We start from the raw sequence: 17593 nt of genomic DNA on the forward strand, positions 1-17593 counted from the left end.
ATTTTCCCTGCCCATCCCTACCATTCATTATCTCATCTAGTCTTGTAGTTTCAAATGCAGTTTCATGTGCAGTGATGATCATCTCTAGCCCAGAGCACTGTCCTGGATTTTGAAACATCAGCCAACACGCATTCCAAATTTAGCACAGTCAGGAAAGAATAGGCACACCACCTACCTGGTGGCTACCTGGCCTTCAGAGTCACTGCAGTGAACAATGACGTCCCAGTTGTGGTTCCTTAGGTTAAAAACCATGGAGTGGGGTGGGAGAGATAGCATAATGGTTATGCAAACAGACTCTCATGCTGAGGCTCCAAAGTCCCAGATTCAATCCCCCACACCACCATAAGCCAGAGCTGAGCAGTGCTCTTGTGTTTCTCTCTGTCTCTCTCTATCTGCATCTCTCTCAAAAATAAAATAAATAAAATATTTTTTTAAAAAATCATGGAGAAACCTTAACCGTTCTCCCTCCTATATCTCACGTCAGGCCCATCAGCAAATCCTCCTTCCTTACCACTGGTACGTCAAAATCTGATCATGGCTTAGACTTCAGCTGTGTCCTTCCTGACCCTGGTAGCTTCCAGTTCTCACCTCCACCTGCTCTCCTGCCCTGCGTCTTTGTATCCAGATCCCCTACGCAGGAAAGTCAGGGTATGTGTGTCAACAGGGAATTCTGGACATCTCTCCTTCATTCAAAACTCTCTAGGGATTATTCTCCTCACTCGGGTAAAAGCTAAAACCCTGACAATAACTTCTTTTTTAAAAAAAAAAATTATTCCATTTTGTTGCCCTTGTTTTTTACTGTTATAGTTACTGTTGTTATTGATGTCATTGTTGTTGGGTAGGACAGAAATGGAGAGAGTAGGGGAAGACAGGGGGGAGAGAAAGACACTTGCAGACCTGCTTCACCACTTGTGAAGCGACTCCCATGCAGGTGGGGAGCCGGGGGCTTGAACCGGATCCTTCCGCCAATCCTTGTACTTTGCACCACCTGCGCTTAACCCGCTGTGCTACCGCCTGACTCCCCTGACAATGACTTCTAAGAGCTCTCTGACCTGCCTCCTCCCCTCCCAGCCTTTTCTGTTCCTCCTCATCTCTTACTCAGCCCCTCTGCCTCATTCTATTTCAGGTCATCTTCCTTGGGGTGGGGTTGGGATCTCCTCCCTGTTCTCTTACACCTCAGGGAGGACCTGCCCAAGAGACAGACCTTTGCACTTACAAAGACTATTCCTCTCCACCCACCTCGAACCCCTCACACAGCCTTCAATTCTGCTCAGCCACTATCTCCCCTGACCTCACCCCAAACAAAATCAAGTCTTCAACAATCTCCTCTGCTCCACAGCCCATCCTCTAAGATGTTCCCTGTATGTGTCTGTGCACAATTTACTGTCTCCTTTATTACCTAGTTCTCCCATAAAATGTCAGTTTTGCAAGGTCACACCAGGGTTTTTTTTTTTTTTTTTTTTTAACATTTTGTTCATTCACATATTCCTGGTGCCCAGAACGGAGCATGACACAAAGCAGCAGTCAATAATTAGTTGTTGAAGGGTAGGGGCATGGATCGAACTGCCAACATCTGTGCCCAGTGGAGAAGTGCCCAAGTACAGAAGCCAGAACTTCCATTTTCTGCCATATTTCTGCCATTTACCCTATATTCTCAGAGGGGTAAATGATAGGGGGAAATGACCAGAGAGCTCTGAATCCTAATTCCATCAGGACCTGAAGTGTCTGTCTGTCACCACAAATCTTGTTTTGTTTTGTTTTTTTCCTCCAGGGTTATTGCTGGGCTCGGTGCCTGCACCATGAATCCACGGCCATTTTTCCTCCTTTTGTTGCCCTTGTTGTTGTAGCCTTGTTGTGGTTATTATCATTGCCACTGTTGATGTTGTTCATTGTTGGATAGGACAGAGAGAAATGGAGAGAGGAGGGGAAGACAGAGGGGGAGAGAAAGATAGACACCTGCAGACCTGCTTCACCGCCTGTGAAGTGACTCCCCTGCAGGTGGGGAGCCGGGGGTTCGAACCAGGATCCTTACGCTGAACCGGGATCCTTACGCCGGTCCCTGCGCTTTGCGCCACATCAAATCTTGTTTTTATACCATCATCATCACTGAAAGGGAAGAGAATCTGGAAAATACCAGAGGAAATCAGGCACTGTTTCTCTTATCTAAGAGCGAAAAGAGAAGGGAAGGGAAGGGAAGGGAAGGGAAGGGAAGGGAAGGGAAGGGAAGGGAAGGGAAGGGAAGGGAAGGGAAGGGAAGGGAAGGGAAGGGAAGGGAAGGATGCTTAGAAGTGGTAACAGGTGTAGGTGTGATTTAGAAAGGAAGTGAAGGGGAGTTGGGCAGTAGCGCAGCGGGTTAAGTGCACATGGCACAAAAAGCAAGAACTGGCATAAAGATCCTGGTTTGAACCCCCGGCTCCCCTCCTGTAGGGGGGTTGCTTCATAAGCGGTGAAGCAGTTCTGCAGGTGTCTCTGTCTGTCTGTCTCTCTCTCTCTCTGTCTTTCCCTCCTCTCTCCATTTCTCTCTGTCCTATCCAACAACAATGACATCAATAACAACAATAATAATAACCACAAGACAACAATAATAACTACAAGAATGATAAAACAACAAGAGCAACAAAAGGGGGAAAAAATAGCCTCCAAGAATAGTGGATTTGTGGTGCAGGCACCTAGCCGAAGCAATAACCCTGGAGGCAAAAAAAAAAAAAAAGAAGAAGAAAGGAAGTGAAGGCAGGTCCATAGGAAAAAATGGGCAAAAAATATATACATATATATACAGTGATAGATATAAAGTCAACCCGTAACTGTGACCCTGAGAGAACTGCTGCAGTTTCCAATGGAGGGGTGACACAGAACTCTGGTGGTGGGGGTGGTGCGGAATTATACTCACTATTTTATAATCTTGTAAATCAATATTAAGTCACTGATAAAAATAATAATTAGTTGTAGACAGAATGAAGTTTGTTTGGCATGTCAATCCTACACTTAGGCAAAACTGAGCAGTTATGAAGTGAGCACACTTAAAACGTACTTATTTGTTTCAGCCCATCTTGGATGGAGCTTGAAGAAATCATGTTAAGTGAAATAAGTCAGAAACAGAAGGATGACTATGGGGTGATCCCATTCACAGGCAGAAGTTGAAAAACAAGGCCAGAAGAGACAACACTAAGCAGAACTTGGACTGGAGTTGGTGTATTGCACCAAAGTAAAAGACTCTGGGGTGGGGGTGGGGTTGGGGGAGAGTTCAGGTCCTGGAACAGGATGACAGAGGACCTATTGGGGGTTGTATTGTTGTGTGGAAAACTGAGAAATGTTATGCATGTACAAACTATTGTATTTACTGTCGACTGTAAAACAATCCCCCAATAAAGAAATAAAAAATAAAATAAGATAAATGTACTTATTTGGAGTTTTTTCTTATTTTCTGGGATATTTCTGGCTTAAGACCTCCATTTAAAGATGATATCCATAAAATGAAAGGTAATTATTTTTAAGATGTGTTTTATTTTTTTTTTTACTTATTTGTTACTGGATAAAGACAGAGAGAAACTGAGAGAGAAGGGGGAAATAGAGGAAGAGAAGAGAGAGAGAGAGACACCTGCCGACCTGCTTCACCACCCGTGAAGCAACTCCCCTGCAGGTGGGGAGCCAGAGGCTTGAACCAGGATCCTAACCGGTCTTGCGCCTTGCGCCACATCAGCTTAACCTGCTGCGCTACCGCCCGACTCCTCTGATGAAAGGTAATTAACAAGAATAATCAAGTGATTTACCACACGCCTTCCTCTATACTGTACTCTAACTGTATGCAGAGTAAGAGAGAGCAATCTTATAAGTGCAGAAACAACTAAAGTTCAATAGCAGACATTTTACCTTTTTTTTTTTTCTGAATATGATTAAATGGCGGGGGCAGGAGATACTGCTCAGCAGACTCATGGGTAAGAAATTAAGCAAGTAGAAATCAAAACATTGGGGCTTCAAACCAAGAACAGCCTGACAATGACTTGCAAACTGGAAGTGACAGAGCATATTAATGAGAAATACTGCTAGAACGCTATTTAAATATGGGTCTTCCGTTTCAGCTTTCGCAAAGGAATCGATTTCAAAGAGGAAGGGGAAAATTACTCACAGGAGAGCAAACGCATACCTACAAATGCCACTCACCCCAGCACAACGAAGTGCTGATGCAAGCCTTCACGTACACTGCTGACTGCTTTAGCTTTCATCTGAATGCAAACAGCATGTTGACAGTGTTCACTAATATCAAAATCTAGAGAAATGTTTAGCCATGTTGAGTAGAATCACCTGTTTAAAGAAATCCAAGACCTGTGTCTCACATTCTCTCAGAGGAATACAGCAAGTCAGGTCTCAACCTACATCAACAGGATTGTTGTCCACTTACTTTCAGGAGAATGAACATATAAATCTGTCAGGCTGTGTTGTACTTTGAAGAAATTAAAGAAAGGCCTAAATACTGGATATGCATAATATAAGCATCCTAAAAGTATTATCATGGTACCAATTTTACTCAACATCAACAAATATTAAGACAGCAGGACCCTTTAGACAAATGCATCTATTGACAATATCACACCAAACTGAAATCTCTAAGCCTTCATCAGATTTCCCCCAATTCTGTAACTCCAAACCATAGAGTCCTTGATACTGCTGATCTCAATTTGCAGTAACAGGCTGCTGTCTAGCCATCAGAAGGCTCCTTCATGACATCCCACCCTGAGATCCTTCCCTTGGGTTCTTTCTTGGAAACTGCTGGCCACTCCTCCAGTCCGAGAGGGACAATTTTTAGTGCTAAATCTGATGCCCGATACCGTAGATTGTAACATTTCCCAAACTATCACAAATCAGAAGGCTTCCTGTAATCCAGCAATTTGAATAAAACCAGAAATAAATTAAGTAACAACTCATTCAGTCATTAATAGGAAAGAAGACCTGAAAAAAAAAATGTCCCATCTCACGCAGGGTTAAAAAATTACAAAGTAAAGTTGTACTGTGCTGGGTTAGCAAACATTTAAAATGTATGAAATACTCTTGGTGGGGATAAAAGCTCTCTTATACTTGAACCTTTCAAGTAAAAAACTTATATTTGTTTTGTTTGCTTTAAAGATTGCAAAGTTTACAAAATCACAATAGACTAAGGGGAGGGAAACGCAATTTATGACAACTGAAACTCACATATGGGCATACACAAGGATCCAGGTTTATTTATTTTTTATTTTTTTAATTTGTATTTATAAAATGGAAATACTGACAAGACCATAGGATAAGAGGGGTACAATTTCACACAATTCCCACCACCAGAACTCTATATCCAATCCTCTCCCTTGAAAAACTTTCCTATTCTTTATCCCTCTGGGAATATGGACCTAGGATCATTATGAGGTGCAGAAGGTAGAAGGTCTGGCTTCTGTAATTGCTTCCCCACTGAACATGGGTATTGGTAGGTCAATCCATACTCCCAGCCTGTCTCTTTTTTTTCCCTAGTGGGGCAGGGATCTGGGGAGGTGGTGTCATCAGCCCAGGGAAGTCAGGTTGGCATCATGGTAGCATCTGGAACCTGGTGGCTGAAAAAGAGTTAAGATATAAAGCAGAACAAATTTTTGACTAATCATGAACCTAAAGGCAAAAACATGGCAGATGAGGATTTAAGGACCCAGATTTAAGCCCTTGCCTGCAGGGGAACGTTTCATGATTAGTGAGGCAGGTGAGCAGGTGTCTCACCTTTCTCTCACCCTCCCTATCTCCTCTTCCCTCTCAATTTCTCTCTGTACTACCAAATAAAAATAGAAGGAAAAAAAGTGGCCACAAGGTGCAGTGGAATTATTGCAGGCACCGAGCCCCAGTGATAACCCTGGTGGCAAAAAGGAGGGCAGGACGGGAGGAGAGGAGATGGGGAGGAAGGAAGGATGGAAAGAGAAGGAGAATGGAAGGAAGGGGAGGGGAAGGGGGGATGAACACAAGGGGTAATGACCCTTGTAAATCCTAAACTTTGTGACCTGCACTCCCACCCACTGGCCACAGCTGTCTGGATTGGGCCAGGATATATACTATCTGAAACGGTTTCCTCCCAGCTCTGTGAAACTGGCACTTAGCATCCCGGTTTACTCTCACCACTGGCACACATGTAAAACAACTTTACTAGCATTTGAAGAATCAATAAACATACTTCCACCTTAATTTATTTCTTATTTTTATTTATTTATTTGTCACCAGAACACTGCTCAGCTCAGGTACTGGTGGGAATTGAACTTGTGATCTCAGCGCCCCAGGCATGAAAGTCCTTTTACATAGCCATTATTCTATCTCCTTAGCCTTAAAATTTTCAAGTTTTATACTCTAGGATATCTTTCTGCTCAAATTCTTATTTTTCTTAAACTTTTTTCTCTAATTTTTTTTTAATTTCAGTAATGGCAATTTATATCAGTTTATCTGATTATCATACCTCTGCTTAAGAACAATATTTATAATTCTTAAGAAGACTGAGCCTAAGGGGGTCAAGCGGAGGCGCAGTGGGCTAAGCGGGTTAAGGGCACGTGGCGCGAGGCGCAAGAACCTGCGTAAGGATCCCAGTTCGAGCCCCCGGCTCTCCACCTGTAGGAGAGTCGCTTCACAGGCTGTGAAGCAGGTCTGCAGGTGTCTTTCTCTCCCCCTCTGTCTTCCCTTCCTCTCTCCATTTCCGTCTGTCCCATCCAACAACGAAGACATCATCAACAACAATAAAACAACAAGGGCAACAAAAGAGAAAATAAATAATAATTTTAAAAAATTAAAAAAAAATACTGAGCCTAGCATAACAAGAATCAACAAGGGGCCGGGTGGTAGCGCACCTGGTTGAGCACACGTATTACAATGCGCAAGGACCTAGGTTCAAGCCCCCAGTCCTCACCTGCAGGAAGAAAGCTCTGCGAGTGGTGAAGCAGTGCTGCAGACGTCTCTCTGTCTCTCTCCCTCTCTATCACCCTCTTGATTTCTGGCTGTCTCTAGCCAATAAATAGATATAATAAAACAAATCTTAACAAGACAATTTAAAAATAAAATGAAGTGAAATGAAATGAAACACAAAGCGCAAGAACCGGCATAAGGATCCCGGTTCGAGCCCCCGGCTCCCCACCTGCAGGGGAGTCGCTTCACAGGCAGTAAAGCAGGTCTGCAGGTGTCTTTCTCCCCCTCTCTGTCTTCCCCTCCTCTCTCCATTTCTCTCTATCCTATCCTACAAGGATGACATCAATAACAACAACATTTTAAAAAATAAGGAAAATAACAAGGGAATAAATAAATAATAAAAATTAAATTAAATTAAAAACAAGACTCAACAAATCCCAACCTCAATTTTTAAAATCTTTTTGTTTTTTTACTTCTGATGCAATTTTAAATCCATGAATTCTGAATTTTCTACAAGAATTGTCTTCCTCTCTTCATCTTAAAGACTTATTTTAACTTAGTGGTGATTGCCAGTTGACAACAGATGGTTGCTTTTCTCTTATGACTCACTATTTTACAGTCTGAAACTGAATTAAGCACACTATGGATCTGATTTGCCCTTCAAAAGGTGAAATTTGGCTTTTGAGAATTATCACAGCCTGACTGTCTTCTCCTATAAAACAATTATTCTGTCCTAAGTCAGATTCAACCTAACAATGAACACCCAGAAAGGGAAGAAGACTTGTTCATACTTATTTCAATTATAATAGCCCGCTACAACAACACAAAGAATTCAAGCTTTCAAAACGCTTAGTTCTGCTGAAGATGCAATCATGTTACATGCTTCAAAAATAACATACTCCCCCATCCTGTTTTTAGAAAACTTTGAAACTCAGACAATATGCTTCCTTTCAAAACACCAACTGCTTATGGAGGAAAACAGAGAAACAGACAAATGATCTTGCCAAGAAACACTGCAGTAGTTTTTTGAGATACAGTAGCCCTTTCAGTGGCTACAAAAATTTAAATTCAATCTTTGACTGGACCAATGATATACCACTTTTTTTATTTACTTAGAATTAAATTTCTGGATAAAAAAGTAACTTAAGAGAACTCTAGTTCAGTTCTTCCAACTTTCCCAAGTCTGAGAACCCCTTCTCAGCACTAAAAAACAGAACTGAGGGTTCTTAAGTATATATGTATCTAGTAACTGAAAAAGAAGGGGGAGACTGCAAGTATACAGTAACTTAAACAAAAAAAAGAAAGAAAGAAAGAAAGAAAGAAAGAAAGAAAGAAAGAAAGAAAGAAAACTGCAGCTATCTGTAAAATAGAAGAAAGAAAGGCATATCTTTTATGGAGTCAGTGAATGTCAGAAGGGATCTACAATCTTCTTCAGACTTATAATGCATGTGGGGCTCTTAAGGATCCAGGGCATCCATCATTCACCATAAAGGAAGGTTTCTTAAGTGTCCCCAACAGTTCTCATCGGAATGACACAAGTTGATTTTAAAGTTCTTACTGAAAAACAACCAAAACCAAGACAGCTCTTTTAAAAAAACTAAGGAAAAAAATACAGTAACCTACCAAATACACATTCCTTATAAAGCTACAATAATGAAAAGGGTGGAACTGACTTCCAAGTAAATGAACATGTAATTAGACAGCTTAGAGAATGAAGAAACTGACTAATACAGATCTAGAAACTTTAGTATAAAATGGCTATTTCAAATCACTGTATTAAGAATTATTCATTAAATACTAATGTAGCAAGCTAGGGAAGTGACTTTGGGGATAGAGGGCAGGATTTGCATTTGAGAGGCTGCAAATTCAATCCCTGACATTGCATATACCAACATAGTAGGTGCCCTGGTGTCTCTCCTCTTTCTCTCATTAAATAAGTAAGTACAAGCAACAACAAATGTCTAATGGTCAGGAAAATACTGTATCTAGCTCAGGATTTACAAACCTGAGGCTAACAGTTCAATCCCCAGTACCACATGTACTGAAGTGATTCTCTGGCCTCTTTCTTTCACTCTCTGATGAGAAACTATCTCACATGAAATAAATTCTTTAAAAAACACTATTGGCACTTGCTGCCTCAGGAGAAAGAGCCCTACCCCACAATAAAAAAAATCCTCAGACCAGCGTTATGAACCCTGAGTGTGCATCTATGAACATTTCTGCATCTCATCCACTAGGAAAAATGACTCTGTCTTTTATGATTTTTGCCCATCACTGATTTTTGAACTTACTCCCATACAAACCATGAACTGGGATCAGCTAAATAAACCACTACATAGGGTTGTAAACACCAAGTGCAATCATGATCAAGATATTCAATACCATCAGCCATTATACAAACATGCACTCCTATGGAAATGGATATGTTAACCCCACTAGATCTGTCCCAACTCATTTTACTATACTCATTACTCTTTTCTTTAAGAGCCCAAGCTTCAAATTACACACTCAGGATCAAACAAAACAGAAAGCACAAGTTGGTAGAATGAGGCCAGTGAGAGAAGTTATGATCACTACCAACCATTTAAAAATGTACAAATTATAAGGAATACTCTAAACAATTGAGATTAAGGTCTACTTTGGAACCATGAATGTCACCAAAGTAGACACCTTAAGATACAAAGGGAGATTGGGGAGGGAGCTCAGGGATAAAAGACTTCACATGTTAACATCTAAAAAAGAATTACAAATCCTTCACAACCTTTTATAGAAAATGGAGAAACAACTTTCCAGTTCATTCTATGAAGTAAAGGGACTGTTTTTTTTTTTTTAAAGTGAGCACTTTGGAGAGATAGCTCAACCTGTTTTATTAGCACAGCAATTAAAATGTCTAAGGACCCAGAAGCATAAATTTAATCCCCAGCACCACCTTATCCTATAGTTGAGCAATACTCTGGTCCTCTCTTTCTCCCTTCTCTGTCACCACCCCCTCCACTATAAATACATAAATAAAAAGGAAAAGAAGAAAACACTGTAGAGAACTAAAATCCAGAACAAGGTCATGGATAAAAAGTAGTATGTAGGCACATATACCAACAAGGCAGAAAAATATAACTAAGATAAAGGAAAGAGAGAAAACAGAATAATATCACTAACTACTATTTTTACCTAAAATAATTCATTCAATGCAATCCTTATCAAAATACCAATGGAATTCTTCAAGGAAATCAAGCATTCAAAAGTATGTGTAGAACCACAAAACAGTCAAAACAATTCTGAAGAAAAAAAGTGGGGGGGGAGATATCACACTCCCTGATTTCAAATGATACTACAATGCATCAGCAATTTTTCTCTTCTTCAGAACATTTTACTGAGAAGATACAGTTGTTGACATATGGGTACAATTTCTCATCTCTGTGATAGGTGTCTGCAAAACACTCTCACCAACAACTTGGGTCCTTTTCCACCATCATACACCAAGGCCCTAACAACCCCTCTACCTCTCTTCCATTCCCTCCTCTTCCAAAGTCTTTTGCTTTGGTGCAATACACCACACCCAATACAAGTTTCACTTAGTGTTTTCTGTGTGGTGTATTTTGTGTATAGTGGAATCTACAGTGTAGGCCTAAAGCAGTAGCCCTTCTATTTGGGCCATCTGATGGCTGGTCAAGCTCCTAGTCAGCCTTTGTCCAGGATTCACAGTCAGGCTATGGCTTCTAGCATATAGGAAGCAATGAGGCCCTGAGGTTTTGTCATTTCCATATTTTTTAGAGAAGTATGGAAGGAACAAGACTTGTCAGAAATGGGAGCAGGTCTTCATTACCCACTGCGGTGGCCAAGTAGCACAGGAACTATAAAAAATTTTAGTCATGACCGTCATGACCCATGTGTGAACTTCATAATTACTGATAAGCCTTATCTCTATTCAAAATTAAGATGCCAACTTTTATAAATAAGTTACATCTGAATAAGCCTCCTCAAAGGGATATCTCAAAGAACAATCCAAATTTTAATAAAGCCTTTGGAAACAATGTTGTTTGCAGTGTGCAATTACAATATGAAGACAAGTGACTGGGGAATATTTTGAGGGTTTCTGTGTATTCCTGGTTTAACCAAAATGATCAATTCTAAAATGTGAGGCAAATACTCTGGAAAGTCTTTCAAATTCTATAGGGTTCGCTATAAAACAAAATGCTTTTCTACTTCTACTGAAACTGGACATATGGCCCTATATTGGAAAATTACAATCTCTCCACCCCAAGGGAAAAAAACTAAGATCATACATCTTACTTCTGAAGAGATCTTCCATCTAAGAACAGCTCAGCTCAGGATACTACAAGCATAAGCATAAACTGTTCTCTTAGTCTACTTGCCACTGTTCTGGTTAATGTCACCTCACAATTTACACAAGAATCTTTACTCCTCCTTAGCATTTAAAAACTGTGGATAATTTAATTCTATGAATCTTTCCATAAGTTTTAATTCTAAAATAAGAGGAAAAATGTGGCCCAGACAGGACTTACATAGTATTTCAGAGCTGAAATCTGCCTGGGTAATGTCCTAATACAGGTCACATAACAAAATATAATAAATAAACAAATAAATAAATAAAGCAAAACATGTCATGTACATAGCTTGGGGGTTTTAGAAGGGCAAAATGATTCAGATCAAGTTTCTTCAACTACAAAGCAGTGATTGTGTTCTACTCCGATATAGTAGAAAAATCAAAACACATAACCCATTCAAAGAAAAAAAAATACTGTTGAATATCTACTATGTGCAAAGAATACCCCATTTCACCCACTTAGCTTATAAATAATGCCACACAGACTCCAGTCCACAGGCAATCACATCTGTACTTCTATACTGCAATATAATTTCACTGAACTGCTCGTGCACAAAATAGATACCAGCACTCAATGAGAGGCTTCTGCGTGATGAACTGAAATGGTACTGCAGAAGCATGGTAATGAAACCTTCCCCATGTACTGGAACGCAAATTTTAAAAATCCAATACAGCTTTCAACTGCTGGGAGACAGAACCACTCAAAGACCAGAGAGCACAGAGGTTATGGAAGAAGAGGGCTGAAGGGGAGGCACTAAGTGTTATCCCTGCAAGCTGAGGATAAGACCTACCCAACACTCTTATGATGTTAGGAGGTTACCTCACAAAGCTTGGACCCCTACCAAGCACTGACTTTGAACAAGGCTCCAAGTGTCTGTTCTACCTTCCCAGTTTTTTGAGTGTAGGAATGTTACTATAATCGTTAGCTAACTAGAATGATAAGAAATGATAGGCATTCAAATCTCTGTGGACTGGGGGAAAAAAAAAAAAATCGACAAAAAACAAAAAGAAATCAAGTAAAAGAAATAAAACAATGAGAAGGCTTGAGAATATATAAACATCATTAGGTAATTTTTATTTTTAGGATTATATTTGGGAAATAATGATTTACAAGGTAGTTACCATTTTAGTACTTCTTACCCTTCCGTGATAGATGTCTGCACCTACTCTCACCACTGAAGTCCTCCACCATCATGAACTTGGTGCTAGTGCCCACTCAGCCCCCTCTAAAGCCCCCCATCCTTAGTTCTGCAGCCATAAACCACATCAGTTTTGACAATGCTGCCCTAGGAGGTCAAAGGGAAAAAGTGGAAATCTCACAATTAAAAAGTTGAGAAGTGACCTCAAACATTCAGTGAGCTCAGAGTCAAGGTTCAACTCAAGGAGACCTAAGAGATGAGAAAAAAAAATACTTGTGAATTTATAAGATGTTTAAACTAAAACCAGGGCAACCAAAGAGAATAAATAAATATAAATTAAAAAAAAAGATGCTTAAACTAAAAAAAAAAATTAAGGAAGAAGACAACTCTCTCCTATGTTTCTCATTAATAAATGAATAAAATCTTTTAAAAAAGAAAGAAATGCCTTATAAGAAAGCTTTTGAAGCCATCCATGTGAACTAGACTCTACCTGCACTGAAGGCGGCAGCAGCAGCACAGTGGTTTTTTTTTCCCCCTTTTGTCTCTCTGTCTAGGTCTTTCAATCTGAAAAAAAAATGAGCCCAGAGTTGTCAAGTGCAAGAGAGAAAAGAAAGGCGAGAGAGAAAGGAAAGGATGGAGAAGGAAAGAAAGCCCTTGAAAAGTTTAGTAAAATAGGACAGGAAAGCCAGTATAATAGTTATGCACAAAGATGCTCATGACTGGGGCCAGTGGTGGTGCACCTGGTTGAGCGCACATGTTACAAGCCCCTGGTCCCCACCTGCCACCTGCAAAGGGAAAGCTTCAGGAGTGGTGAAACAGTGCTTCCGGTGTTTCTCTGTCTTTATCTATCTCCCCCTTCCTCTCAATTTCTGGCAGTCTCTATCCAATAAATATAGTATAAAACTTTTTTTAAAGATGCTCATAACTGAGGCTCCAAGGACCCAGATTCAATCCCCTGCACTACAATCCCTCCTTCCTGTCTCCTTTCCAGCCACTGCCCTGCTCTTGCACTTAACTGCACCACCAAACTAGACAGTTCCTAGTTATTCCAAGGGATCATCTCCCCAGAAAGCCTCTAAACACTTTCTCCTCCACCCAGATGTGTATTCCTTCTCATGCACAACAATGTAACCAGAAGAACTCATCTGGGGCTGGCAAGGACATCTCTGTCTTTCCACATCCAGTGCACAGTACAAACTTTTAAGCCTACCCAGTGACTAGAGCAAATGAATGTATGAATTAGTTCACCATGTGAAGTTCTCACAACCTCCTTGGCTTCCCATCACAGTTCTCACTGCATTTCACTGAACTGTCTCAGGAAACTATCAACACTGAGAAAACAACAGCTTTTACATTTGTGCAAACCCTTTGGTTGAAACAGCGCCTAACACTTAGCAGGCATTCATGAAGTGACTTTTGAATGAAAAAGGTCACTGGGGAAAAAAAAAAAAAAACCTGGATGGCTATAATCCATAGTATTAAATGCAGCTACCTCTGAAGAAATGGGACTGCAATAAGAGGCAGAAGAAACTGAGACTCTTTTCTACACCTAGGCCATACATTGAATTTGCTTTACAACATGCATTAGTAACACATTACTGGTTCAACATTCCTGACCTGCCAGCATAAAATTAATACATGGGGGGTGGGGGTAGGGGCAATTGCCCTACAGAAGAATGCAGAAAACAGCAGTTGCTTCCAAAAACCTAAATGCAGGTCCCAAGAAAGGCTGCCTTAAAGAAAAAAGGACTGAAATGAACAGTAAAGCAAGTAAGCTCTAAAAAAATAGAAGTGAGTCCAAGATAATAAGGAATGATAACAGCATATGAGTAGACAACATCTGTGGGCATTCCTGAAAGTTCTTGGAATTCCAAAATATAGTAATAGTGGTACTGGCCCCTAGTACTGACAATATTTTCAGTATTTACACCAATCAATTGTTTGAACTGAAACATTCCAATAACCAAGATGTTAGCTGCTACAAGTAGGTTTGTTTGCCTGGGAAGTTTAGAGTACATGAATAAGGAACACTGAGGATAGGCTCTTACAATGTTGGCATGGCCACTCGGCAAAGTGTGTTCCAGAAAAATGGTGCATCTTCACTGAGAGGACACACATTTTGAACAGACATATAGCAGTAATCCAAGGTAATTTCATCAGCACCTGGATGTGTGGCAATGTTCATGTAGCTCTAGAACAAACTAGTTTCACTCTTTTAAATGAAAACAAATATGTCAGCCTGCTAAACATGTACTACAGCCAAACAATCTTCCCAACCTAGTGAAATAGCTTAAAAGACACAACTTTTGCGAATATAAATTGAAACCATCTTTAAAGTGAAGGAAAATGAGTACTATTTTGTTGCTATCAGAAAGAAAAGAGCCCAGACACACAATAAGAACAGTCTATGGGAAAGGTCAACTTCAGCTTTCTTTTGTTTAACCCCTCCACTAGATAAAAGAACTAGCTTTAAAGAATCACTGTTAGAAAAAGGAAAGTTGAGTAAAGCAGATAAAAAAGAAGCAGCCTTCAAATACAATTTGCTCGAGAGCTGAGAGAATGGGGAGGGGAGAACCAATTATACACTTTAGAATTATTTTGTTTTTGATAGAGTAGCAATCATTTTACGTTATGGATAAATCTAACTTTTAAAGTGTGAAATATTTCAAACAGCCAGCCCCCTCCCCCATTTTTAAAATGTGGGTTCTGGATCTTAAGTCAAAATTCCATTCCCTTTTGCACTTGAAGTGGATAACTTCAAAGCAAAAAACGAGCCTTCTTGATGTTCACATTATTTTAAAACTCAAACACTACTGCTGGTGTCACTGTCAATGTAAAATGAATGCCCAAATGAGGAAGAATTCCTATTCCTCCCGACAGCAGCTAAAACCATGAAATGCCCCCATTCATCCCTAAGCCCGTAGCTTAGTTTCTTAATAATTTAAGAACTCCGCTCTCCTACTCTCCACCAGGGAACAGTCCCTCGCAGAGACTGAGCCGAGAAGAAATCGCCATTGCCAGTAAGTACCCAGGCAGGGAGGAGAAGGGTTTTCCATTCGCCGGAGCTCGGGGCGGGGGAGGCGCGAGGGTCCCCTACAGTGGCCGCCGCCGCGCAGGGCAGGTCCGCCGCTGACCCATCCCGGCGCCGAGGCTCCCGGGTGCGCAGCCTGCAACCTCCCCCGCAACGAAGCGCTGCAGGCAGCCCGACCCCTTCCCGCACTCGCGGCACGATCACCGCGGCCGGGAGCCCCGCGGGCCCAGAGGGAGAGGGTTCCGGAGCGCAGAGGAGCCAGGGACCGAGCCGGGGGCACAGGGCCGGCCCCGGGTCTGCGGGAGCGCGAGCCGGGCCAGATGCGGGGAGGACGCACGGAGCCCCGAGGGACCGCAGGTCCCAACCTCCCTCCCCTCCTGCAGCTGGAGGGCGGGCGACCGTCCCGCAGCCCGGGCAGCGCGCACCCGCACCGGGCAGCACCGGGGACGGAAGCCGGGGCGGCGCGGGCCGCAACGGCGCCCGGGCCGCGACGGCGCAAAGCCCCGGTCGGCGCGGGAGCCAAGGAAGAGGACGCAGTCCCGCTGCGGGCCGACCGCGCGGAGCGGCCGCAATGGGCCCACCGCCCTCTGGAGTGAGCGCAGCGCGATGCAGCAACTTCACCTGGCCGCGGGGTTGAGGAGCCCGCCCCGCGCCTCCCCCGGGACCGCCGCCCGGCGGGTCGGGAGCCCAGAGGAAAGGCATCAGCATCGAAGAGCCCAACCGGCCGCAGCCCGCACTCACCGGCCCGCGGTGACTCCGCCGGTGCCAGCGCTGCGCTCGGAGCCTCATAGTCCCGTTGCACCGCAGCCTCCCGGCACCCCCGCCCCGCACAGCGCCGCACGCAGCGGCGCCTGCGACACCGCCTCCGGCCCCGCCACGGCCTCGGCCACGCCCCCTCTCGACCGGGGACCGGTCGGAGCAGGAGGGGGGCTCAAGCGCCGACTCCGCCAACCAGGGCCGGCTCCCCGGGCCGCTTCCCCACGATTGGCGAGTTCCTCGGCCAATGAGGAAGCAGCAGGCGCGCGGAGCGTCTGCGCGGGGGCAGGAGATTGCGGAGGCGGTGGATCGAGCCTTGGGTTCTCCGCCCCCGCTCGGGCCAAGGCTAAGAACCCGTGTCCACTGGAGAGACGAGCTTGGGACACTTTGGGCCGAGTTCATGGAGCGGGCCCTTGACCCCCTCTGCTTCTGACGGACCCACTGCAGACCCCTTGCATGTCGACCTGTACCCTCCTTCACCTGGGTTCTGAGGATCTTTCAAGCAGAATGTTGTCAGATGTCCTGCAGGGCTGAGTTCAGGCATCCCTGAGCGGATTAGAACCATGTCAAATTTGCACCTCTCAAATCCATTAGCATTGGGCTTGCACAATCTTCTCAACCTCTCCCAAACGCCCCCCCCCCCCCGCAAAGACACATAAATGGAGTGGGAAGGGAGGCTAGAGATAGAAGTGAGAAAAAGACAGCTGCAGCTCTGTGCCATCACTCGTGAAGGTGGAAACCAGGGGCTTGAACCCGAGCGCTTGCTCACTGTTCCTTTTTTTTTTTTTTTTTTTTTTGGAGCAGTGGATCCGTAGTGCAGGCAAAGAGCACCAACAATAACTCTGGAGGCAAAAAAAAAAAAAAAAATCAAATTGAAATGCTATCCTTACTTTACGTGCATACCTCTGTTCCTTTAGGTTTAATAATAAAATCACCGGGAGTCTGGCGGTAGCGCAGCGGTTAAGCGCACGTGGTGCACTGCGTAAGCATCCGGGTTTGAGCCCCCGGCTCCCCACCTGCAGGGGAGTCTCTTCACAGGCGGTGAAGCAGGTCTGCAGGTGTCTTTCTCTCCCCTCTCTGTCTTCCCCTCCTCTCTCCATTTCTTTCTGTCCTAGTCAATAACGACATCAATAACTACAACAATAATAACTGCAGCAATAATAAAATAACAAGGGAAACAAAAGGGAAAATAAATAATAAAAATTTTTTTAGAAAAACTTGATTTTGAGATGATGTATATTTAGTTTCCATGTAATTTGAACATGAAATATACTAGTGGTTAATAAGGTAAACAAGGTTTTACTGAATAATTAGTATCTCTATACTTGAAATACTAATAAAGGATGATAATTTTATGCTGAATTGGCATTCAAATTAAAATGGCTTTCTTCCCTTTCATCTACATGCACACAAAATAGTTTATAT

The 17593-nt window shown here is 42.8% G+C and overlaps 2 protein-coding genes across 4 annotated transcripts in view; both read right to left on the reverse strand.

Annotated features, from left to right (window-relative positions):
* The window catches only part of WASF3 (WASP family member 3), a 108644-nt gene extending 92356 nt beyond the window's left edge, over positions 1-16288 (reverse strand). For 2 of the 3 annotated variants that reach the window (XM_016190613.2, XM_007528606.3), the window contains exon 1: positions 16154-16288. The gene's annotated coding sequence lies outside the window, so the exon portion shown is untranslated. The remainder of the gene's footprint in view (positions 1-16153) is intronic. The other variant, XM_016190612.2, reaches the window with a different exon arrangement.
* CDK8 (cyclin dependent kinase 8) overlaps positions 5148-17593 on the reverse strand; it is a 243254-nt gene continuing 230808 nt past the window's right edge. The window contains exon 13 of the mRNA XM_060191713.1: positions 5148-5579. Coding sequence (XP_060047696.1) covers positions 5529-5579 — 51 coding nt within the window. The 3' untranslated portion in view covers positions 5148-5528. The remainder of the gene's footprint in view (positions 5580-17593) is intronic.

This window comes from Erinaceus europaeus, chromosome 5 (assembly GCF_950295315.1).
Source record: "Erinaceus europaeus chromosome 5, mEriEur2.1, whole genome shotgun sequence".
In the NCBI taxonomy this organism is placed as follows: Eukaryota; Metazoa; Chordata; class Mammalia; order Eulipotyphla; family Erinaceidae; genus Erinaceus; species Erinaceus europaeus.